General features: G+C 41.3%; 1 protein-coding gene across 4 annotated transcripts; it reads right to left on the reverse strand.

Moving 5' to 3' along the window:
• Window positions 1-1,518: 1,518 nt before the first annotated feature.
• On the reverse strand, window positions 1,519-25,440 carry phka2 (phosphorylase kinase, alpha 2 (liver)). Of its 4 annotated transcripts, XM_088992301.1 has the most exons (33): window positions 25,222-25,440; window positions 25,029-25,141; window positions 21,437-21,595; window positions 20,767-20,814; window positions 20,524-20,692; window positions 19,767-19,849; window positions 19,610-19,690; window positions 18,921-19,019; window positions 18,322-18,468; window positions 17,817-17,870; window positions 17,432-17,554; window positions 17,230-17,325; window positions 16,202-16,309; window positions 16,036-16,114; window positions 15,268-15,402; window positions 15,061-15,170; window positions 14,835-14,979; window positions 14,503-14,581; window positions 14,066-14,217; window positions 13,059-13,226; window positions 12,510-12,613; window positions 12,267-12,403; window positions 12,020-12,182; window positions 11,688-11,767; window positions 10,596-10,674; window positions 10,395-10,524; window positions 9,178-9,279; window positions 8,938-9,056; window positions 8,822-8,845; window positions 8,557-8,610; window positions 5,432-5,665; window positions 3,453-3,653; window positions 1,521-3,380 (listed from the first exon to the last, which is right to left on the reverse strand). In XM_088992301.1, exons 2-33 carry the CDS (start codon window positions 25,104-25,106, stop codon window positions 3,207-3,209), a joined length of 3,714 nt encoding a protein of 1,237 aa, XP_088848427.1. In that variant the 5' UTR covers window positions 25,107-25,141; window positions 25,222-25,440; the 3' UTR covers window positions 1,521-3,206. The 4 variants fall into 4 exon arrangements, with proteins under 4 accessions (XP_088848429.1, XP_088848430.1, XP_088848427.1 ...); XM_088992303.1 differs by lacking the exon at window positions 20,767-20,814 and having other exon boundaries at window positions 1,519-3,380; window positions 25,029-25,440; XM_088992304.1 differs by lacking the exon at window positions 8,557-8,610 and having other exon boundaries at window positions 1,520-3,380; window positions 25,029-25,440.
• Window positions 25,441-25,664: the final 224 nt, after the last annotated feature.

The following is a 25,664-nucleotide window of genomic DNA, read 5'->3' on the forward strand; positions in this document are numbered from 1 at the left end:
TGGATAGCGGGTCCTGGGACTTGGAAATCAATTCTGGATTTTTGTGTGATTGGTGTGTTTATTATTATTAACATTGTCGTGTAAATTGGAGATTCAAGAGGATTCTAAAGTTACATCAACTGAAACTCATATTATCGGTCATTTAAGGTACATCTTATAATTTCACCTGAAAGCCCAAGAACCCAATATGTTTGTGTGTAGTTTATACAACAAGTGGGCTGTGGGGGGCGTGGAGCTCACATAAATTGGGTGGGAACAATAAAAATATGGCCAATCCTGATATTCCCTGAAACGTTGGGTCAACATGCATGGCTCCTGTTTATTTACACTGGTCGTTATATTTCAGCATACCCTGTTCAGTATGTATACTTGATCACTTTCAAACAGTATTTGTTTATCACCATGCACATAAAGTATATGAGTTCACTTGTTGGCATATAATTAAAGTAGTTTCCATTGTGTGATGTTTAGATTATCATTACACATTAACTCCAATTACTCTCATGAATACAAAATATTTCACATGCATCTGTGCATTAACTGGTGTGCTAGTGCATGCAAATTCCGCAATAAAACAGCCTGGACTTAAAACCCAGAACCTCTGAACTGTCAGATGGACACAAGTGCCACAAGTCGACCATGGGTTCGATGCGCTGAGCACATGCCCCGGTGGGCCACTTTTGTAAGAAAAATTGCATATATGCAGTGTCTGAAACTCATCACAAAACGGTACCGAACACCAGGGCAGACAACTCTGAAAAGTTGCCTGCCCCATTTTTCACAACTTGAAACACAATAAGACGACTAGTCGCAAAAAAACCCATTGTTGCAAAGTATTAAGGGTTGTTTTTATGAAGGATGCACCTACCACAAATGCTACCTTGCTTAATTCATCGGAAATATCGCTTGCTGATGATGTTGGTCGTTTGTTCATACACTGTTTTTGCACAATGCAATGTTTGCGTTACGTCGTCTGCTACAATCTACGTGAACTCCTCATTCCGCGATGATTTTAATGTACATTCAATTTATAAGCGCCTTTCAAAACTGTCAAGTACACTTTACAGTCATGGGATAATGTACGTTTACGTTTTGTAGCGTCATAAATTTTATTAGCTTCTTTTGAATCTTTCTTCTGGGGCTGAGGTTCTGTACGTCTACTTTGGAAAATGATATGCAAATGCACGACTTATAACGCTCGGGAAAGACGATAGCACGAAGTAGGCTTTTGATTGGCTGTAGTGCAGAGTATGCAAATTGCCAAACGATCCAAAATTCAGACATTTCCAAACCGAATGAAGATTTCGAAATCTGCACAATTTATTCTGATTTCGAAATCTATATTCAAAGGTTTGCTTTATCAAATAAAGCAAACGTTTCATTAGAAAAAAAAATGTTTTTTTTTTCTTGAAGTTGTCGGCCACCCGGGCTGAGACTTACGTTTTGTAAGTTGTACGCCCGACAGGAAAGTTGGGCGTCCGGGCAGATGCTATTTCAAACACTGATATATCTATCATACAGTACCTAATCAGTAAGTACATCCTTAATATTCCTGCAAATATTTAATTTCGTCCTTTAATGGAACAACACAAAAGTGATAAGAAATTGACATAATCAAGTCAAGTCTTCAGTAAATAGTACATACATAACTCATAATGTATTGTTCCCTCAAAATAGCCATTAATAGTTAAACCACTGGCAACGAAAGTGAGGACAGGTATACTCCCAAGTGAAAGTGTGCATATTTTGTGTGGTTACCTTTTATTTTCCAGAATTGCCTTAATGATCTTGGGTATGGAGCTCACCAAAGCTTCACGGGTTATGACATCACTAGAATCCTCTTCCACTGTTCCATGACTACATCACAGAGGTGGTGGACATTCAGGACCTTACACCCGTTCCATGTCAGAATGCCCCCAGAGAAATGATCAATGGGGTTTAGCTCTGGACACTGCTTGACCAGTCCATCAGCTTTACCCTCTTCCTCTTTAAGAAGGCCGAGGTCATCTTAAAGGTTTGCTTGGGGTCATTATGTTGGAATACGGCTCCACAGCTCAGTTTCCAGGTACATGGTATCATGCTCTGCTTCAGTATGTCGCAGTACATGTTGCCACTTGTGGTTGCTTCAATCAATTGTGGCTCCTATGCAGTCCCAGACCATGGCACTCATGACACCATCGGAACCAACTAAGTACTGTATATTCTGGACTCATCATACCTCATTCCACCATTTCTGGATGATCTTCACCGCATTGATCACTTCGGGTAAAATTCAGGCTGTTGGTAAACTTCCTATAGTCAAGGCCATTTTTTTTCAGGTATTCAAATACGTATTTGTCATTTAGTGCCATATTGCACTTTCAGTGGCCAATCTGAGATCTATAATACCAAAACTGTGCTCAATTTAGACATTTTTACTTCAGGGTGCACTCATTTTTTTTTTTCCAGGGGCTATATATCGATGAAAAGGTTTCTTCAGCCGTCATCTGAACTTCTTTTGAAGGTGTTGGACATTTCGCTTCCCATCCAAGAAGCTTTGTCAGTGAACTAAAGTCTGACTGGTAGTTTCGGCCGAAACGTCCGACACCTTCAAAAGAAGTACAGATGACGGCTGAAGAAACCTTTTCATCGATGGACCATTCCTGTACGACTGAGAGCTTACACAGACAGGGGCTATATATTTATATAAATTCGTCAGTGTTATCCCATGAAGAGATATAGTTGTAAAGCTGCATAAATGTGAGGGGTGTACTCGCTTTTGTGAGGTAATGTAGATCCAGATGAAAATGATGTCCAAAATCCAGGTTTACAAATGAAATATCGAGACTATGTTAACAATATGATATAGTCGGAATAAATGTTCACATCTTTCAGGAGCACCTAGTTTGGGAGGACAATTCAGCACATCAGTTGCGATTTGGGCACTTGTTGAACGGCTGCCTTGCAAGTAATGTTTGCAATAATGCATGCATATTTCCCCATCGTGGGATGGTTATCTTGAAATAAACATGTTTGAGCATTTATACATGTCAAAGAAATCCATCTTAAGGTTGTACTGGTGAGGTACATATTAGGAGGAAAAAAACAAACATTCCTCTTAAGTCATTTCTTCAGTGCGCTGAGCTTTTGTAAATGCAGTTGACTTCGGATGGATGTCGAGGACGTTGAATAAATGTTGGACAAAATAAATGAAATGATTTACTTCTTCACTGCATCAGGCAGCTGGAACCCGGCAGGAAATCATGAACATATGTGATCGCCGCTTTGGACAAATACGTCATGGTGCCGAAACGGCCACTGGGGGCGCTGTCATAGAAAAAGTTGCAGATTCCTGTTGCTGGGTCCTTCTCAAGGAAATAGTCACAGGCATTGTGAGATTTCTGGGGATGGAGAGAAAGAAGAACTTAGTGGACACTCCCACCAAAAATGAGGCTGAGTAAGGTACACAGTACCTGGTCGTTGAGGAACAGGTTGTTGGCCATGTGTAGGATGCACTCCACATGGATGACACCCCCGATGCTGTCAACGTCGACGTCGGCGACCAGGCCCAGAACCGTCAATGTCTCCACCAGCAGCTGTCTATATTCCGGTTGAGGCACGTGGTTGAGAACCGACTCCACCTGCACTGCAAACTTGATCTCTCCTGCTGTCATCTACACAAAAAGCAGGATAATGTGTCCATGTAGTTTAGGTTTTTTTCCTGCTGGTTAGTGAGCTACAAAGTTTTTTTTCACCCGCAAACTGGGATGGTCATCTTTCATCAAGCAGCAGGACACGCAGGAATTGTGCTAATGTAGCCGTTGAGGAATGAGCACACACGACTAAATGTGGAGACGTGTTTATTCCAACGGCTAACAAGTGGATCTGACTGAACAGCAAAAGCAGTGTAATATATGTAACATGAACCGCCCCCTCCTCTGCCCCTGATGGATGAGATGCCTGGTCCTAGTGCCCGCCACACAGCCCCCCCCAGAACACCCAGAAGGGTCAAGGTGAAAATTTTGCAGGGGGCTTAACCAGCCTGCCCCAACGACTATGCAGTCCGTCTTTCGGTGGTGAAGGTGATTCGGGCGAGACCTCAGTGGGGGAACGACACTCAACCCTGGCATGCCGCGGTGAGGCTGGAGGTTTCGGAGGGCGTCCGTGACGTGGGGCCTGGGCAGGCGAAACGTCCTCGCCTGCAACTAAATGAGCCGGTTTGAGCCTGTCTATTGAAATGCCCTCCCTCCGCCCACCCATATCGAGCACAAAACTCTTTTCACCGTGTTCGAGCACTCTAAACGGGCCGTCGTACGGCGGTCGGAGGGGAGAGCGGTGGGCATCGTGACGCACAAAGACGAAACGGGCTGACCTAAGAGCAGACGGAACAAATATTTTGGGGACGCAGTGGTGAATTGGTGCTGGAGTCAGGGGCTCTGCTGGCAAAAGGGGGAATGAAGGTGCACCCGAAGCTTCAGGCAGAAATTCACCAGGAACATTGCCTCGTGGAACATTGCCAGAGGTCTGACCAGCTCTTTATCGGCACCCGTCGCAAGAAAAACCCCATCCATTTTTCTTACCGCTTATTCCTCATTAGGGTCGCGGGGGGTGCTGGAGCCTATCTCAGCTGTCTTCGGGCACGAGGCGGGGGACATCCTAAATTGGTTGCCAGCCAATTGCAGGGACATACAACAACACTTACACCAAGGGACAATTTGGAGTGGTCAATCTGCCTGCCATGCATGTTTTTGGAGTGTGGGGGAAAACGGAGGACAAGAAAAACCTAAACCTAAAATTCAGGAATGGCGGTCCAAGTCATATTTTCAATTTCCGAATAAATTCGGGGATGGCAATGAATGAGTTAATACATGTAACAAAATACTCATAGTCATCAAAAGGTCAATCTTTCACCTCAAAAGAATGTAAGCGGCCCAAGAACACCATTATCAAACGCTGCTGGCCGCATGGGTGAACTTGATGGACAGTGCAGCATGGGAGTCGTATCATAATCATGATCAGTGACATGCAGTGGGGAGGCAGGTGAGGCCGTGCCTCACCTGTCACCATGGTAATATGAAATGAAAAAATAAATTAAACAGTTATATTTATTTTGTGATTTGTACTTTAAAGTTCTTTTCCAATTAACTTCACCATTTTAGTTTTTTTTTCTCAAAATTGCTGAATTTTCACATTTTTTATATATACTGTATAAAGAATGCTGACATGACATTTTAAACAAAACATGTTAACTGTTGCCAATCAAATGGTGAATAAGCTACTCTGTTGAGTTCATATGTTTGTAAATCTGACTGTGATGACGTCAGTGCCTCACCAGCCATGAATCTCACCGCAGGTCACTGATCATGATGTATTTGTGAATTCTGTATACAGTATACTGCATACAGAATGGATATCTATCTCTGCCTGACTGTTTCAAAAAATGGCCACTCACCTCTCTTGTGGTGGACGAGGGTAACACGTAGCCATCAATGGACAGGCCATGACACTTCTGCAGAATCTTCCACACCTTCTGGTAAAAACCCACCGGGACTCGGTTGATGGCTCCATCTAATCTGCGTCTCCTTAGCCACTGGCCTTGCCTCTCCTCCCAGTGCAGCTGTCCATCACCTTGACCAGAGCCCACTGGGGACAACATTCCACTGGGAGTGGAAGGACTGCTACAACGCTGCGGATAAATTTATTGCACTGATTTTTGAAAGTATGATTACATGTTCCAACGGAAGCTCCCCTGAATGCATTTGTTGTGAACCGTGCACTCAAACAACAATTCCCAACCATTGTGCCATGAGATATGATCAGGGATGTCCTTAGAAATTATCCAATTTCCAAAAGTCATGTACATGTATTTAGTAGACACAATACATCTGTTCATCTATCTAAGCCAGTGACATACACTTGACAAACAGAATAAAAATATATTCCACTAGTTAGCATAAAATACTGAATTAACACATTTTTACAATCAGGTGAAGTAAAATATGGCTTAATGACGGTTGGGAAACATTGCACGAAAAGGAAGTGGAACCTTCCAAATTCATGCCACATCATGCGGTAGGTACACTTACAGTACATAGCCTGACTGAGATGCAATGGAACAAGAACCATGTCAGTACAGAAAACACCAAGAGGGGTATTCATGCTTTATGCAACATGCTGCTTTATGTAACAAAGAGGGTACAGAAAGTGCTAAAGAATGAATGCGTCTCTGTGTCTTTGTGTTGTAATATTGTCTTTGTTTTGTCATATTTGTTTTTTGTTTTTGTTCTTTGGACTCCAAGACGGCGCCGCGAGAGTGGCTGCCTTTCCAGCAGCTCATGTATTTTGTTTTTCTACTTTCATTCCTTTTATTGCTTTGCTGCTGTGAAATGTAAATTTCTCCACTGTGAGACTAATAAAGGCAAATCCAATCCAATCCAATGTAAAAATGTGAATTTAGTATTTTGTTGTGGTGTAGAATTACACTGTAACATCGTGAGAGATATTTATTTTTATTTAATACCCTATGACCCTACCGCATTGTACTTAAATGAGAATAATTATGATTACAAATATTGTATTTGGAAAAAATATTGATCTTATGGCTATGTAGTTTATTAAAAAATATATAAATGCAATGAAATAGAATGCAAAAAATAAAGCAGCCTTTGTATAATTCATTTATTGTGCAACTCCTTATGTCATTTGTGTGTGCGTGCGTGTGTGTTTTGTTTTGTATTTTTCACAGTAGGTGAAGAATAAATGCCTGCACAATGCTAGTTTTGTTAACCCACCTCAGACATTTTATATTGTTTGTTAGCTTCGAGCTAGCCGAGTCTCAAAGAAGACACAATTATGTGACTATTTCAAATGAACAATTTATAATTACAGTCAAGTCTCGTTATATCGATATTCAAGGGAGTCCGAAAAAATATCGATATAACCGGGACTATCGATATATCCGACCCTGTTTGCATGTAATTTTCTCCGTGCGTGCATAGAAATAGTATCGATATAACCGGGACTATCGATATATCCGATATCGATATAACGAGACTTTACTGTATCTTTATTTTATGTTTAGTGTGATATTAAACTTCAACTGGTAATAGTAACAATTGAGATATTGTTGCATGTTGGGATGTTACCAAATCAAGCCCCCTTTCCAACCAAATAAGTGATGCTTGTACAGTAAAAAAAACAAGATTGAATCACTCGCAAGTAAAAGTTTGACTGTGAATACTGGAATTGAGGTTGAGGATAAGAAAAATGAAAAAAGATTGCAAGACCGTACCTGCAAAATTCATTTAAGTATACAGTAAAGTCTCGTTATATCGATATCGGTTATATCGATAGTACCGCTTATTACGATACTATTTTCGTTTGCCTTGCACATTTCTAGTCTTTTTATGTATAATTAGTACCGTTTAGTACGATACCCGGTTATTATGATGATCCGGTTATTACGGTGCTCCTTTTCATCCCCCGCCGGCCATTTTTGTTGTTTATATCGATATATCCGTCGCGCCATTGGTCAACTTGGTCACGTGTCTTGTTACGTGAGCCGCCATCGGTCGCGCCATTGGTCGACTTGGTCACATGAGCCGCCATCGGTCGCGCTATTGGTCGACTTGGCCGTGTGACTTTGTCACGTGACACGCCATCGGTCGCGCCATTGGTCAACTTGGTCACGTGTCTTGGTTACGTGTCACGCCATCAGTCGCGCCATTGGTCGACTTGGTCAGGTGACTTGGTTACGTGCCCAGCACCCGTGTAGCAGAGCCATTTTCATTTTCAGACGCTAGCTCGTGTGTAGCAGACGAGATTGAAGTGTTTGTGTTAAAAGGTAAAAATGGGAAGCAGAAGAAGATTGATGACTTTTTTAAATTGTATACATAATACAGTAAGATGTAAGCGTTGCAGTTTCCCTGTTGTGTTATGTACATGCCCACTGTACTGTATATGGATGCAATCGTTTTTTGCAACAATGTTTCTTGTTTTGTCTGCTGAAGCGCGATGATTTTGAAAATTATTAACATTCCATACTGTGTATTAAAGGACAGCCGATGTCACTTTTTATTCAAATGCAAATAAAAATGACTTCACGCCAAGACGTCTTGCATTGCTTGTGAATCCAAACAATGGCTTCAGATTCGGATAATATGCTTTCTTGTTACACATCCAGTTATGAATATGTTTCAAATACACTGTAGTTCTGAAGATTAAAGCATACATGTTTACAATCATTAAATAATTATATGTGCCATTTTGAGGCAACATTGGGGGAACATCTCTGACCCAAAAAAAAGGGAGCTAATGGCCAGCTCCGTTTCTTATATGGCGCTTGGCTGCCCTCTTTTGGCGGCTTTTGTTTAATGCAGTTCGGCGCAGGATCGGATATATCGATAGTCCCGGTTATATCGATATTTTTTCGTACTCCCTTGAATATCGATATAACGAGACTTTACTGTACTTCCTATTAACATACTTTCATGAGGACTTTCAGTGTAGGGAAAAACATAGAACCCTTCGAATGAAAAAATAAAATGAATTGAAAGCAGATGGGGTGTAATGTATTACCGTGGATCGAGGAGAGGTGACATTGCTGCATGTGGAGAGGCTGCCGTTGAGGATCTACATAAGCACATACATGGATGACACATGACATGAAGTTTGAGATGCCTTCATGCATCCTTCGAGCAAATGAGATTATTAACAAATGAGATTATTTCACGATCTTTCACAGAGAGAGCAAGAGAGAGCGGTCATTCGAGTAATGGAACTGCAGCACGAAAAAAAGCAAGAATCATATTTATGTATATATATATATTTTTTGTAAACCCACACTGAGTGGCCGGGAGTCATCCAACTGCAACCAAAGGCAAAAGAAAAACTATTATTGACACACTTCAGAGACCCCATACTAGCCGAATCCCAACTAATTTCATTTAGGAAACCCACCTGTCTGATTTCACTCTTTAGTTTGTGTATTCCTGAGCGCTCTGTCTTGGTGGCTCCGGTGTGTCCTAGTTCATGGATGGAGATGGCCGGACTGGTAGCTGTTGACTGGATGGGTCGCACTGATGCATAAGGACAAAAAATAGATATATTTGTGATGTCCACCTAACCGGCAGAATATAAAACACAATTACAGCCACAAATTAAATCACTCAGATAAAGTACCGGTAGCTGAAAACTCACTGCTTTTTTCCACTCCAAACTCCTTGCCACTGAGGATGTGGTGCAGCAAGTTCTTCATACCAAAAGGACTGAGGCTCATCAGGCTTTCAGAGGCCTCTTCACCTACAATGGATGAAGCCTTTTTGAAACAATTCCATTTGTTATTGTTCATTTTTCATGGTATGGCCAGGTCAGGTTTCCACTTTTTAGTTAGCATTTTTCCTTCTTATGAAGAATATCCTCATCATCATTACCAACGACAGGTTGTTTTAAAAAGTATTAATAGTCGGTTTTAACTCATTCACTGCCAGACGTGCAAAAATGTGTCCACTACAGTGAAAGGGTTTTTGTCATTTTCACTCAAATTCCAGGACCCACAGAATATTGATCAGTTAATTAGTAAAATATTCCTTGAACTCATTCACTGCCATTCAAAATATGACGTGGAGCGCCATTCCCAAATTTGTTCGGGTTTTGGTTTTTGTTGCAGGTGGTGCCGATAAACCGCTGGTGAGACCTCTGGCCATGTTTTTCCCTTCCTCAAGGAGGCATAATTTGCCTTTTGTACAGCTGCCCCCACTTGCACCACAAATTACCCCAGACCCATATTCTTTTTTCTGATGAAAGAAGAGAATCTAGAGATTCTTACGCTGCATTGACTGTTTATGTAGTCCTAAAACACAATATTGTGTGTGTTCTGGAATTTGAGTGAAAATGATAAAACCCCTGGCACTGCAGTGGACACAATTTTGCATGTCTGGCAGTGAATGAGTTAATAATCCATCATCCAATCTATTTTCCAATCCGCTTAGTCCTCACTACAGTCGTGGGGGGTGCTGGAGCATATCCCAGCTGTCTTTGGGCAGTAGGCGGGGTACACCCTGAATTGGTTGCCAGCCAATCGCAGGGCATATAGAAACTAACTGTCACATTTCAGTTTGTGACCAATGGATGGCACAATACGGCTCCACCTGCCATTGCACACCTGTTGGCCGTTTGTCATGAATGGAGTATACCAGCACAACCACTCGGCGTCGGGTCATCGTTTATTTCATGCTGTCAGGTTTGTTTTCAGGTTTTGGTTGTTACTTTGGACTTTTTTTGTTCTAATGCCTTTGTTTTTTTTTATTTAGTTCATGCCAACTGTATTTAAGATCATTTGTGAAATACACCCTGCTTCACCCTCCTGCCTGCTTTTTTTGGGGTCCACCAAAGTGTGAAAGCAAGCAAATTCCTACCAGAGCATCGCAGACTGCGAGCCAACTCGGTGGCCATCACCTGCATGATGAGTCCTATTCTCAGTCGGAGCATGTCTCCAAATAGGGCGGGCTGGGAGCGCACATACATAGCCAGGTAGACCATGATTTCCTGTAAGACCAGCACACATCTCACAGAAGTTGTCACAGGAGGGGAGAGGGACATATCATCCCTTAAGTCACCTGAGTGAGAACAGCAACACTGATGTCCTGACCGCTGGCTTCAAAGATGAGAGCGTTTAGCTCCTCGGGGGGAAGAGGACTGGAAAAGAAATAAGCATCAATGACCTCCTTCTCTCCTCCGACACTCCCTCAACATTCTCTTTTTATTTGCACTCGGAGCTGCTTTTGAAACCATAACCCACTCCATCCGTCTCATCCATCGCGAGTCCTCCCTTATCATCACTGGCACTATTCTATCATGGTTAAAAATCATACTTCACCGACTGCCGTGAGGATCAATAAATCTCAGACCAACACAGCCCCAGTCACCCAAGGTGTCCTCCAGGGCTTGGTGTTTGATACTTTTTACTTTATCGTTCGATTCCTTCTCCTTGGTTACATCATACGCCACTGAGGGCTCAATTTCCATTGCGAGACTGCTGACACCAATCTCTAAATCTCCACCAAATTAAACATGGCTGTGTCTTTCTACCAAGATCAACTGCCTTTCAAACATAGCAAGCTGCATGTACATAAACTTTCTCAAACTCAATAGGAACAAGTCAGAAATTATCCTCATCGACCGCAAATCACTTTACACATCGTGTCCTGACTTCTCACTTTCAACTGACGGCGCTCCCATTCCCACTTCTATACTCATATCAGTATCCTTGATCGGTCAGTCTCACAACCCGAAGACTGCAAGCGCATTGTCTGGCGCGCACCGACAATAAATGAAAATACATCCAAAATCATGATGCCCAATCCGTCACCCATTCCAGCACCAGGGACTACATCATCCCAGACCTCTAACACCTACACAGACTCATCCTCATCCAAGAACAAATCTCCAGTATAAAATTCTTATCACCTGCAAGACATTTCCTAACCTCCAACCTCCTCACGCATCCAAATCCAAACCAAGCACCGGATCTTGGGATAAGGATACTTTCTATTCGCCACGCCATCTCTCCATCAACACTTTACCCACGCTCACACGCTCCCCACTTTTGTAAAACGTATGATGATGATCATGATGATTATTATATTATTGTTATTATTATTGTAAACAATTCAAACACCAACTTTCAAACTGTAGCAACTTTGACTTACACTGTGATGACTCTTTCCCTGGGTTCAGGAGGAAGACCCACGGTAATTTGCTTGTGGTGGGAAATAAGATCTGTGCAGGCCTGTGTGGCACACAAATCATATTTATTTATTTATTATCATATTGAATATCATTAAAAAATAATGTGAATACTGCTGCTATAGATCAGGGGTGCCCAAAATGTTTTGACCAAAAATCAACATTTCAAGATAACTAACCCATACGAGAGGCCATGAAGAACACCCCCCCCACACACACACACACACACACACATACACACAAAGGCCTTGAATTAATTTCACTGCTATTTTAACCAAAAATTGTCATTTCTGACCTCAGCGAGGACTTCCACTCTCTTGCGCAGTATTCCGGAGATGTATCTGATGAGACCCCATTCCTTGCAAGCGCCAGCTTGCACATACAGCTCCTCCAATAGAGTGCGGACACTAACCCAAGCATTACCTGGACCTGATACCTCAACCAGCCAATCAGCTCCTCTAGCCAGCAAACACAAAAGAGCTTTTAAGTAGACAGCCAGATGTATGATTCTTTTGCCACAATTGCTTTTCTTTTTTTCTTACTTCATCATATAGAGAATATAAAGGATGTCTGCTTGGTCTTGCAGAGTTGGACACTCTTTCAGCTGCCTCACTAGCAATGCGAAATCCATGTTGCCCTGGGAGTCTCGCGGCAAGTGGAGATCAGCCGCACTGCGACACTTTGGTTCAATAACAACATTGGTTCAAATAAACGGCAATTTGTTTAGCATATTGAAGGGGAAATCAGCCACATTAAGTCATTTGAAAATCAGCATATCTGCCTACTTTGTGTTGCTTTGCATGTGATGCCGGCTGAGGAACTTCCAACAGGTTGAGAGATTTGCGATGTTTGTTCATGAAAGGGACAACAGGTAGATACATGGAAGACTCTGTAAAGAATACAAATATTCATCGTTGTCAAAACCGCTTTATCCACAGAAGGGTCGCGGGGGATTCTGGAGCCTATCCCAGCTGTGTTCGGCCACTAGGCAGGGGACACCCTGGACTGGGTTGCCAGCCAATTGCAAGGCACACAGAAATAAACAGCCAGGAAAATTTAGGATGTTCAACAAGCCGTCCATGCATGCTTTTGGAATGTGGGAAGAAACTGGAGTACTCTGAGAAAAAAGCCACGCAGGCCGGGGTAAAACATGCACTTTCTAAGTCGGATCATGGCCTTTGACCACCTTTATATGTCGTTTATGCCCCAATATTTTTTCATTTGGAATATTTCAAAGAGCCATAATAGCAAACAAATAGTAATTTCATCAGGAATTGATTATGACTTTTTCAGGGCATGCTTGCAGGGAAATATGCAAAAAAAGGATAACTCACTGGGCACGTTAAGACCTTGAACCTGAGCCATCATAGACAGGATATCTCTGGTGGTGTGTTCAGCACTGAATACGTGATGTTCCCCACACTGGATAGGAGGAAGATGACATCTGGTGGTGGTGCTGTGGAGGAGCTGCGTGAGGTACTGATCAAACATGTCGTTTGAGCCTTTTAGAGTGAAGAAAAAAGGTTTGGGATTAATCTGGATCATTCAAACATATGCTTGCAAAATTGGGGGAATTTTCAAAGTTAGAAACATTTAATGGTAATTAAAATACAATGTCCTCCATCTAACCCGGTTTTGTGCATCCTCTTCTCTCACACCAGCTACCTTCATGTCCTCTTTGACCACATCCATAAACCTCCTCTTCGGCCTTCTTCTCGGTCTCCTGCCTGGCAGTTCAAGGCTCAGCATCCTTCTCCCGATATAGTCCCTCTCTCTCCTCTGGACATATCCAAACCATCTCAGTCTGGCCTCTCTGACCTTCTCAACAAAGCTTCGAATATGAGTTGTCCCTCTAATGTACTCATTGCATTGTGATGTTCACCAGATCTGGTGAACATCTGCATCCTATCCAACCTGGTCACTCCCAAAGAAAACATCAACATCTTCAGCTGTGCTACCTCCAGCTCTGCTTCCTGTCTTTTCTTCAGTGGCACTGTCTCTAGTCCAAACATCATGGCTGGTCTCACCACTGTTTTATACACTTCCTTTCATCCTAGCTGAAACCCTTCTATCACACATCACACCTGACATTTTTCTCCTGCCGCTCCAGCCTGCCTGGACACGCTTCTTCACCTCTTTTCCACACTCTCCGTTGCTCTGGACAGTTGACCCCAAGTACTTAAAATCCTCCACCTTCTTTATCTCTTCTCCCTGCAGCATCACGCTTGCACTTGGATCCCTCTCATTCACACACATATATTCCGTCTTGCTGCAATAAAAAAAAAAAAATACACAAAAAATACATCCGAAATAAAAATGATTATTGTCCCCGACAACGTACCTGAAGGTTCACATTGGCTGTATTCTTCTCCATAGTCTTTCTCTTCGTCTTCAACCTCTTCAAGTAAGCTGTCGTTGTTTTCTTCATCCAAAAAGCTGAGTCGAGTGTGAAATGAAGTGTTCTGTAAACTGGAGAGGTCCGACATCTGGATCCTGAAAGCAAACCAGATCTGGTGAACATCACAAACCAAAATTTAGAGATAGTATGGGGCTTTTGGGTGAAATTTCAGGATGAACCTAATGATCACGAGAAAATTTAGAGGTGAACTTGTTTGAAGCTTCTGTCATCTTTTGAAAGCCCAACTGCGCATTATCATCCGATTTAGTTTGTCTTAAAATTTCACGAGATAGACCATTAGTACAATTTTTTTAGCGAGTGGAATAAATTGTCATTATTCAACAGTTCTGCCACCATGTGTGAAAAATGAGGAAACAAACCTTGCGCCAGCAAAATAGCCATCCTGCAGCTTCCTTAGCGTTGCTAAGATACATGGATCAATTGCATCCCCATCGTCAACTGGGAAAATGAGATACTTGTAAAATGAAAACCTAATCATTATAAAGTGCTGAAAACTGCATTTGAAATGTGCGCCTGCATGGGAGGTAGGTATTATAACCTCCTCCATCCCAACTGAAGAACCCGTCCCCCCTTTTACATCTTAAAAAGCATGAATAGGCATTCATAGTTCATTACTTTATTTGGAATTTCTGCTCATTATCGTTCCATTCGTGTGCAAAATATTGTACTTGGTGCTTAGGTGGCTCATTACCCAGCATGCTGCGGGTGATGGGGAAGGTCAGGGTGGGTCGTCCTGTCATCCTCCAGCAGGAGGAGAGATAGGCTACCTCTGTACGCAACATCTCCACGATCATCTGGTTGTCCAGGGCCAAGTAGAAATGGTGCTGATCCAGAAACTGCACCGTAGAAGAAAAAAAGATTGTGAACATCACAAACAAAGAGGAACAAGGAAATCTTCAAGACGAAGCTTGTTGGACCTGAGGGGTGAATATGTACGAGCGGTTCCTGATCTCATAAAATTTGGATGTTCCCAAAACTCCGATGTGTCTGTAGGGCCTGCCACTCAAATTCAGCTTCTTGCAATTCCCTGTGGTATTGATTGACACAACAAAATAGGATCAGCATCCAGTTGACCACTTTGAAAAAATAAATTAATGTGTCTTTTGTTGGTATTTAAACAGTACCCAGTCGGACATAAATGTGGCTCAGGATTCGAGCAGGCAGGACCCTGATTGGCAGGACTTGAGACAACGTTTGGACCTTTATGTCATGCTCTTTCAACAACTTCTGGGTGTCCTTGGATTCTGCTACGACACAAACTGATACAAATACAAGTTAAAAAACCAAATATATCAATATTTATTCCATATCCTTGATGTCCACCTTCATGTAGCAGTACACTTTTTTGACAATGCACTAATAGAATGACTGCATCATCCAAGTATTTTTCATTATAACTTGACTTTTTACTAGTACTCGTTACTGGTAAACTACTGCACTACATTAGTAACACTATTACTAGTGTAGTGTAGCCCAAATTGAACTGTATAGTGCCTCTTTGCAATTTTTTTGAGGATGATACTAGTGCAGCGTGTTCGACCGGAAACAAATTCCTTGTGTTCTACATACTTGGCAATAAAGATTAGGCCCAATGAATACTCAACTCAACAGTATTTATAGAGCACTTTAAAACAACCAGTAAACATGGGTCACATATTTGGAGTCTCATGGGCCTGACTAGCCAAAATGCCTTATGAGCAACATGTCCTCACGGTATGCACACCATGCCCAACTAATGTGCAGAAATGGCATTTGGTAGTAGAAGGCAGGGAGAGAATAAAACTTTGGTAGTAGTATACAGTCATTCTGCTAGTGCACCCATGTCAATTTACAGTATTTGTGTTTTTATGTTTTTGGACTAACGAGGACAAAGATTTCCACCTTGAACCAACCTTGAACAACAACATCAGGCTTCAAATTTGTGGAGAACCTCCTGTTGAGAGGATCGATCTCTCCTGGTGCCAAAAAGCCCTTCAAACAGAACGCACACACGTTAAGATGGTGTGCATCAACAAATGAGTGTACAAGCTCTATTGGTTTTGTGCTGCATCCAGCTACCTCAGCCAAAAGGCAGCCCAGGATGTATAATGACTGTCCCCACATGTGGGGGACCTGGCCCATAGCTACTCGTTCCACAGAGTGCGGGTTGCTGTACTCTTCCTCCACCTGCAATTACATACAGCTTCATGCTTCCACGTTTAATGAGAATAATCATCATCAATCCCAAATATAAACACAAAGCGACATAAAAAGAGGACGTTGGTTTGAAAGGCTGTTTGAGAAATTAGTGGATATCTTTCCATCCAGGTGATGGTTCGTGGACTAGTATTGCCCTGTGTCTACGTAAATAAGACAATTCCACACACTGACTTTCCCGTCATTCCATGATTTAATCGGGAATTAAAAAGTGTGACGTGGAGCACCATTCCTTAATTTGTTTGGATTTTGGCTTTTCTTGTGGGGGTGCCGATAAAGCACTGGTCAGACCTCTGGCAATTGTTTTCCCTTCTACGGGGGCAGCATTTGCCTTTTGTCCATGTTAGTGCTTTGTTACAACTTCAGCTGTTGTTAAAGCGCTATATGAGTCAATATGTATGAATTGGATTTTGTACAGCTGCCCCCAATTTCAAGGGCATATAACTCCAGACCCATATAACTTTACCAATTAACTCTTTTTTTCTGATGAAAGAAGATAGTCTAAGGTTTCTTACGCTGCATTGAAAGTTTATGTAGTCCTAAAACTCAATATTCTGTGGGTACTGCAATTTGAGTGAAAATGATCAAAACCCCAGCACTGGAATGGACACATTTTTGCACATCGTCTGGCAGTGACTAAGTTAATAACAGGTTCTTTTTCCTGGTACCACTTCAGTTTTGATACACCCCAGTTAAAATCCCTTATGCACTGCTGATCTAGTCGCACATGCGTTCAGCATTCTATCTGTCTATTGATCAGTTTATCCGTCTCCCTGTCTATCCATCCATCTATCTGTATATGCATTCATCCATCCATCCAACCCCAAACCTCCGACCTACCTATCTATTCATCCATCTATCCATCTGTCCACATCAGTGGAGCAAGGTACCTTGTCAGTAGGGACAGCATAGAGTTCGGGCAGCAATTTGATGCCATTTTTCCCCCGGATCAATACGCCCTCCAGTGCCTCACGGTACTCCTGCACCTAAATACGACACGCAATAGGTTTGTCCAATAGTACTACTATGCAAGTGAAAACGTATCCATGTATTTGTATTCCATCATTGAAGTCGTGAGGTTGTCTTTCTTACCTGCACTTGGTCTCCTGTAAAGATACCATCAAGAATGAGGTAGGTCCAGAAGACCGGCCACTCACATTCAATATTCTCAAATAGCTTCAGCTCAGCAGGATCGTAATGCAGCCGGGTTGCGTCCTGGGCAATAGGACAAACTATTTGTTTCACTCATGATGCGAAAATGAAGCTTTAAGATGCTTCATGAAACAGTAGTTGTATGTTTTGACTCTTCTATGTGCACTCTTTTTTTAAGAAAAGGATTTAAAAAATAGCAATGTCAGTGTGCTATCAGCCCAATGTTGAACAAAGAGTTCTATCTTCAGGAGTAAAAAAAATACAATAACCATTGATTTTCCCATCAATATTTAGGCTTCATATGAAAGATTGCTGAAAGGCTTACCTCTTTAGGACAATGATATCCATCTCTGATGAAGCGGCAACAACCATAGCGTCCCTGGCACAGAATACAAGGTTTGTGACATTTCATGAGAATAATACAGTGTGGGTTTCCTGGTTGAAGAGACTTAGTCTACATAGAGCAGAACTCCATCAAGAAAAATGACCAAAAACATATATATATCTCCTGAAAAGTTGACAAAGTTACAAAGTTTACATCTTGTGAAATGATCCTGTATTTTTTCTAACTCGAAGCTAATATTGTGTTGCATGTTACAGGTGGTAACCAGTTAATTGTACCGATAGGTGGAAGAGCATTTAATTATTCTGTTTGTAACGTTACAATGCAGGCATAGAAAGATGCATGATTCGAAGCAAATAAATAATATATTTTGCAGCAAGTACGAGAAATTGGATCATAACCTACAGTTATGCCATAGCACGGTGGTTGAGACAATAAAATACACATTTTCTAGGTACTGTTCAAAAAATGCGGTCTTAAATAGTACCTGCAATTTCCCGATGATTTCCGACTTGGTGATGGCCACCAATTCTGCATCCTCCACTGCAAACGAGGGGAAGGATATAATAGACAGGAGTCCGGCATCTATTTCCTTGGAAGTGGAAGCTCTTGGCAGCATGGAGCACAGGATGGACTAAAGCGTGTCAAAACAGGCAACTCAAAATATTTTTACTTCGATATCTATAAACAGCCGTGGAGGCACAAGGCTCTCCAGCTTTCTACGTATGGAAAGCTCTTTGAACATTTTTGTGATACTCTGATATCCATCAGAAGGTCAATACACAAGTACTGTATGTTGTTTGTACTCATTAGTAAAATAACTGGCTTTCGTTTTTTTACCTACTACTGTACGAATTTCTCCACACTAGCAGTTTGAGAAATGGACCTGTCTTGTTGTGGCAAAGAGATATGAATACTGTTCCGTGCAGGGGTGGCCAAGTCTTGTTGGATACAGTAACGTTGGCCAACACCAAATCATGCATCCACTATATTCATCCAGTAGTACTTTACAATTGGATGTCAAGGATGTCAAATAAATAAATGTCCATAACTGTAAATGCTTTAAATGTCAAAGGTATGTTGTACCTGGCAGTGTTCCACTTCATCAGGAAGAACATGGATGACAGACTTTGGGCCACCGTGGGCACCAAAAAGATCCAGCTCGTCGATAGCCTCAAGAGCGGCCTGGAATCCCACAACACAGAGGACACACGCACACCTTGGATTGGTTTGGTTTGTACTTGAGTGTGCAGTACCTATTGCAGTAATTTCCACCCAAAGTACAAATAATATAACCTTCCTATCTATGCCAGTGACAGATGATCACACACAGGCAGAACAGTTGCAATGTCCATGACATAGCAGGAAGTACATAATTAATCTGTGTTTTTGGTGATATTCCATGACAAGTTTCAAAAGTAAATTGTGTGCCTCGGCTATAGAAGTGGTTGTACGCAGTGTATGAACGAGTATAAATACACTGAGATGAGTATAAATACATTAAACCCCCTTCAACAAAATCTAAGAGTGCATGATGCACTCCTTCTTCAAAAGTGTTTATCATTGCCAAGATATGACAAATATTTGTCTGAATCAACCCCCTCAATTCATTTCAAATTGTATCAAATAGGGGCTAAGGTACCATCAAATGGCACAGAAATAGTGAATGAGCAAATGAAGGTGAACTAGTCCCCCTTCGAAAGATTCCAGAGAATCTTTGTGTCTGGTCACAAATACACAAGGTCCACTGCAATTTAAATTTGCAATTTGAATACCTTTGCGATTCCAACAGAACTGCCATTGAGCTCTGGGATGCCCTGATTGGTTTTGTCACCTCGTTCCCATATGCCATAATCCTGAAAGGAGGCAGCAGGCTTTGGTTCAAAATGTCTCCATTTCTCCACGTTCCCCTCCCAAAATTATGATGCTTACCGCAACCTTGTATGCAGCTTCGATGTAGAAGACCAGGTTTTGGATAAAAGCCACCTCATCCAAGTTGGAGATGATACGAAGACCTGTGTGATCACACATTTTTTAAGGGGGGGGGGGGGGTCTATGATGGGATATCCACAGAACATTGAGGCATTTAAACAAGAACACAAAAACAGTTGCAAAATATGAAAAATGAATGACTCTGTGTCTTTGTGTTGTCATATTTGTTATTTTTTCAAAAAAAAAAAAAAAAAATCCCCAAGATGGCGGCGCGTTAACACGCAGCGGCTCCCCTCTCCCGGCAAATTGGAGTTTTCATGTTTATGTTTGTTAAGTAATTATAAGTGCCTTGCATGCTGGGTCCGAGAGGACAGTAATTTCATCTGTGCTGTATGTCATGCATATTAGCATATTTGACAATAAAGCTGACTTTGACTTTGACTTTGAAAATATCATTTCCCACTGACATGGACCAAAAAAAATGACACAGCAAAAAACATTCACCGTGTGAATTCTTTTTTGTTTTAGCAGGGAGACTTTGGGTCATTTTTTTTTTCTTTTGTTTTTTTATGGGATGCTTGAGATTTTAGGTGTCTGTGTGTTTTGAGTGTGACAATTTTTAGTTGATTTTTTTTTTTGTTGATTGATTTTTGTGTGTTTATCACGGTTTTTCTGCTAGTGGAAGATTCTTTCATGTACATGAGTGGTAAATGTGATTTTTGACCTACATAATAGCTAATACAAACAATCCCCAAACCTGAAGCCGTCATCTGTGCCAACATCAGTAAGTAAATCGAGGTTGCATCCACCTGAAGATGACCCCACTGGTCATCTCCTACTACTGTGGCACAAGTGGGAGTATCATATTTGGCATGCAGACAATCCTTGGTACTCTGACTGTGTTTGAACTTCTCCACCTTTGCAACCTGAAAATAAACAAGACGGTGTCGTGACAGAAGCACAAAACCCCGAGTCAATCGCAAACACGGGCCGGCCTTACTTGTCTTATCATGCAACGCAAAAGTCCTTGCATCAGTTTGACCACACTCTGTTAAGAACAGCACATTACAGGAAATGCAGTTGAACTCCACTCAACTGCAATTTGTCCATGAACATTCAATGGAAAAAAGTCTAAACACCCCTGGTAAAATGCCACGTTTTTGTGATTATTAAATAAAGGTAGACCAAGATGAATCATTGCAAAACTATGACCTATAAACCTATGAATGGTGTATTGTCACACTTGTTCCATATGTAAGGCGCACCATAGTATAAATGAATGATTTTTTTCTCCAAATATAATATATATTTATATAAAAGTTTTCATAATATAAGGCGCATCACATTATAAGGTGCTACAATAGAGGATGCGGTTAAGGACTTTTTGGTGCGCCTTATACACTGGAAAATACAGTAGTCTTTTCCTGACATTTATCGTGCTATGTCGCAAAATTTGTCAACTATTTCTCCATCGATCAATATATTGCTGTACTGTACTGTCAACAGATAATACTGCCAGATTAGCCCATTTGTAATCTTTTGCCTCTCAAACACTAACTTGTATTGAATTTTACAGAAGCACTTAAAATCTTTGAGCCAACATCCATATATGTTAAGCAATTGGGTGGTGAAAGAAAAGAGGAACGGACACTACGGGCTTTCACAAACACCTGTTCCAGTTCATAGGCCTTGGCCTTGTCCTCATCCCGGTCGGCATTCTTGCGATAGGCCATGCCCAGCCCCCACACGGCCAAAATGCTGTACACATTATCCCTCACCCAGGCGTCCTTTTTCTGAGCACTGGCAGGCAGGAGCCCTGACACAGGATTCTGAAATACACAGACACGCGCGCACGCACACACACACACACACACACACACATAACGCACACACACACACACACACACACACACACACACACACACACACACACACACACACACACACACACACACACACACATCACAAAAATCAATAGCAGGCAGAAGAACGGCCCAGAAAGCCTCCTGAAAGGTTTAGTTCACAGCACCACTCTAGTAAGACAATTACATTCAGCACACTGGTAGAATGACTAGCGTGCCCCAGTAGTACTGTATGGAGTACTGTACGGGCGGGACAACTAGTTTATTCATGAATGAGGCTAAACTTCTATGAGGTTATGATTTCTCCAATACGCTATTGCATTTCTGCTTTAGTATTAAGACAACTTTGGTGTAACAGTAGGACAACTACATGTTACTAAAGAGGCAAAACTATCAACGGGCAATTTGTTATCATTATAGTAGAAAAGGATACTAGTACGTTTTTACAGATTACAAAGTATTAGTAATGTTTCATTGTGAATTCGCAGGTCAGTAAAACATATGAATATCAAATCTCAGCTGTTCTACTTCAGAATCACAATCACAAAACATTTAATGGTTCCACAGTGGGGAAATTTGCACATTAGGTAATTTAGTGTGGCCAACTTGTTCTATATGTGTGCTGATTTGTCTTAATAGTGAAGTTTAAGTGTACACAAATGTTAGCGTGCATTAATAAAACAAAGACATTTTAGTGGTAATGTTTTCTCTTCCACTTCCTATGACTAGTATGAACCATTTCTCCATAATAGAAGTAGGACAACTTTGACATACTAGTAGAAGTAGAGGACGATACTAGTGAGTAAAAAATCTATACAAGTGGGCATTTTGGTGCAAACAGCAGGTCCACGAGGCTACTAGTGTATATCACATGCCTTCTAGTTGGGTAATGTAATGTTGTTGTGGTCGGGTTTGATTTCAAACTAGTAGGCCAAATGTGAAATTATTATGGGGGAAAAATATATTGTTTCCAGTAAGCCTGTCATTTTACTAATGGGCTGAATGAGTTTCCTAGTTCGTAGATCCCAAAGATGGATATCAAGTACAACAAACCACAGCTACAAGAATTGCATAAGTAAATTACTGCAGGTTTTCTTGCCCTGCATTAATTTTCACTGAATCTGATCAACTAAAACACTGCTACTTCATTTCAGACCTTCCAAAAAGGAAATATATATATACAGTCATGCTGATTTCTTTTTTTTTTTATTAAATTCCTGAATTGAAAAACTGCTAGCCTCAACTGCCATTCTTCATAGGGCTGATGTTTTTGAGTTCCTAAAAAAGACACGAGCCTCTCACAAGACAAGTAAAGAAAAATGATCAATTATGGCACCATGTCAGTAGAGATGAAAACAACATAGTGGTTGGGGATAGTGGCATCAGCAACGTATGTACAAAGCAGATGTGTCTGTGTGCTTCACGGGGCGAGTCTCAGGCGGGAAGCCTCAATCTACAGCAGGGTTGACCTTTGACCACGTTTGTTTTGATACACTTCACGCTGGTGAAGTCTGAACTTCACGGGACAAAAGAACATCCAGATTTGTCAATGCAAACAAACACACAGCACGTCCCTAAATATTTACTCCCACATCTGATAGATGATCTTTGAACAGTGTTTTGGTTAATTTGTTGGGAAGAGTTTGGATCCACTCATGTGGCTCAATTCAAGACAACTTTTAATGCACTTGTTTCAACCAAAATAACAGATATTTTGTTTCTAACTAATACTTGGTCTCATGTGCAATACATTTTGATTGAATCAAACGACCCAACGACCAGCCACAAAGCCTTTGAGTATATTAAACAAACAGTACCAATAAAGAGGATTCAGATTCTGATCTGAATAAATTGATGTTTTCGGGTTTTGTGGGGGGAAAAAATAAATAATAATAATAATAATAATGCGAATGAGACATTTTTAAATGCTGTGAAAATATGTGGTGCAGGTACTTTTCAAAAATCAGTTTCTATAACTTAAAACTTAAAATATCCCCACCCTTTAAAACAAACATTTATTTACAGTCTTTTTCAGTTCATGTTAATTTTACGACGGGAAAACACACTAAGCTCTCCAAATACCACCACTAGCAGGAAAATATAACCACAGTAATGAAGTGCAGTGGTCAGTGTTGAGAGAAAATGAGGAAGGTGTTTAAATGAATTTGTCAGCTACTAATATTGGAACATTGCACTTCAAAATTGTCAAATGAAAAATGTACTTCAATAACGATTCAATTAAAATGCATCACACTTCAAAATGCTTAATTTAAAGGACAACCGACACGACTTTTTTGTTTCCTAACTGACATCAGAAAAACGTTTTATAGCATCTAAAACACCCAAAACACGCAGGATTATATTCTTAGTCAAATGCAAAACACAAATAAAAATGACTTAAAGTGTCTAAAAACTACTTCAAATTGAACCCGGAAGTGGCCAGTTTCAGAAGGTCCCGCCCCCTTGTCCGTGGTGTCACGCCAAGACGTCTTGCCTTGCTCGAGAATCAAAACAATGGCTTCAGATTCAGAGAAGATGCTTTCTTGTTACTCATCCAGTTATGAATATGATTCAAATAGTTCTGAAGAAGAAAGCATACATGTTTGCAATCGATTAAATAATTTATTCTGTGTCATTTTGAGGCATTCGGACAGAAATGTAGTACCCAAAAAATGCAGAAGATGGCGACCAAGCTCTGTGGAAATGGGCTGATTTGTCTCCTGGGAATTTTTGTCAGCAAATATCAAATAGCCAAAATGGAACTGTATAGTGCCACTTAGCATTTTTTTTTTGACGACGATACTAGTGCAGCGTGTTCTACCAGAAACAAATTCCTTGTGTGTTCTACATACTTGGCAATAAAGATGATTCTGATTCTGATTCTGATAGTTGTCTCGGTGCAACACACAACGATTCACCATCAGATTATTTATGTGTTTTCCTTCTAATCTCGCCATCAACACGGATCAACACAAAGTTTTTAGACCAAACAAAGTACCGCCAAATGCAGTGTGTCATTTCTCGGTCCAGGGCGTTCCTTCCGTGACGTGACGTCAGGACTCGTCACCAACTCAAAAACAAGACTTCCTGAATATACCGCGCGAGTCTTAAAACGTGAAATAGAGCTTTATGCGGTGCAATCTTTGTAAAATACGCTCATTAGAAGTCATTTGAAGCCATTTTACAAATTATGGACTCAACTTGTCCGATGGCGTCGGTTGTCCTTTAAAAGTTAAATACAACACGGTAACACTAAACCAGTAACTCTTTCACAAGCCATATGAGGGAGCAAGCGTACCACTAGGGGACGAGTACCACATTTTGACAATCATTATTTCTGTTGTCTAAACCTCAAGCTCGATTTGGCATCAACTTTCAAATGCAAACACGTATAGAGTACCTGATGACACAGAATAGTCTCCTGGACAAGTCTGGCATATCCATCCAGCCTCACCCCCGAATTACTGCGGCTCCTCATCCTCGCCTCACAGTCTGATTGTGTCCGAACAAGCCCTACGCCACATGTTTAATGTGACGATATGAAGACGCTCCAATAAATCGCCTCTGCACTGCAGTCAGCGAACCATACTGACCTAACGTCGTCCGCGCTCTCCCCCTTCTTCAAGCGGATTGAAGGCTGTTCCTTCAACGCGGAACAGCCTCCACCTGGCTTATTGATATTATTGACAAAAACGGACGCAAAGAAAAAAACAGCGAAAACGTCAAATGCGGTGGTTGGTTGTCACAGACGAGGCTTTTCCGCATGTAGACCAAAAGCGGGAAGGAAAAACGCGTCTTCATGTAACTGCATGTTTTTGTCAACAGATGGGGCTAAATGACTTTATTATTACAGGTGACGTAACCGTTCAACGTTCAGAGTCATTCTGCACCCAATGCTTACCTGCCAGTACGTAATCATTTCAGAATTGGAGGACATTAAATGCATGGGTCATTAGTTTAATTTCTTTAGTTTTGGCGAATAAACCCCCATATAAACTAATTCGTAGAACAGCTGAGATTTTACTTTCAAATAGGT

This window comes from Hippocampus bargibanti, linkage group LG03 (genome assembly GCF_051943395.1).
Source record: "Hippocampus bargibanti isolate YZ-2025 linkage group LG03, ASM5194339v1, whole genome shotgun sequence".
In the NCBI taxonomy this organism is placed as follows: domain Eukaryota; kingdom Metazoa; phylum Chordata; class Actinopteri; order Syngnathiformes; family Syngnathidae; genus Hippocampus; species Hippocampus bargibanti.

What these genes read in the sequence shown, in the direction of transcription:
- phka2 (XM_088992301.1), bottom strand. Translation starts at nt 25,106, where the DNA reads ATGAGGAGCCGCAGTAATTCGGGGGTGAGGCTGGATGGATATGCCAGA. An exon ending in GGCACAGATGACGGCTTCAG is followed by an intron (nt 19,850 to 20,523) that starts GTTTGGGGATTG and finishes GTGATCACACAG; the next exon opens with GTCTTCGTATCATCTCCAAC. An exon ending in GCCTGATGTTGTTGTTCAAG is followed by an intron (nt 15,403 to 16,035) that starts GTTGGTTCAAGG and finishes TATTTGTATCAG; the next exon opens with TTTGTGTCGTAGCAGAATCC.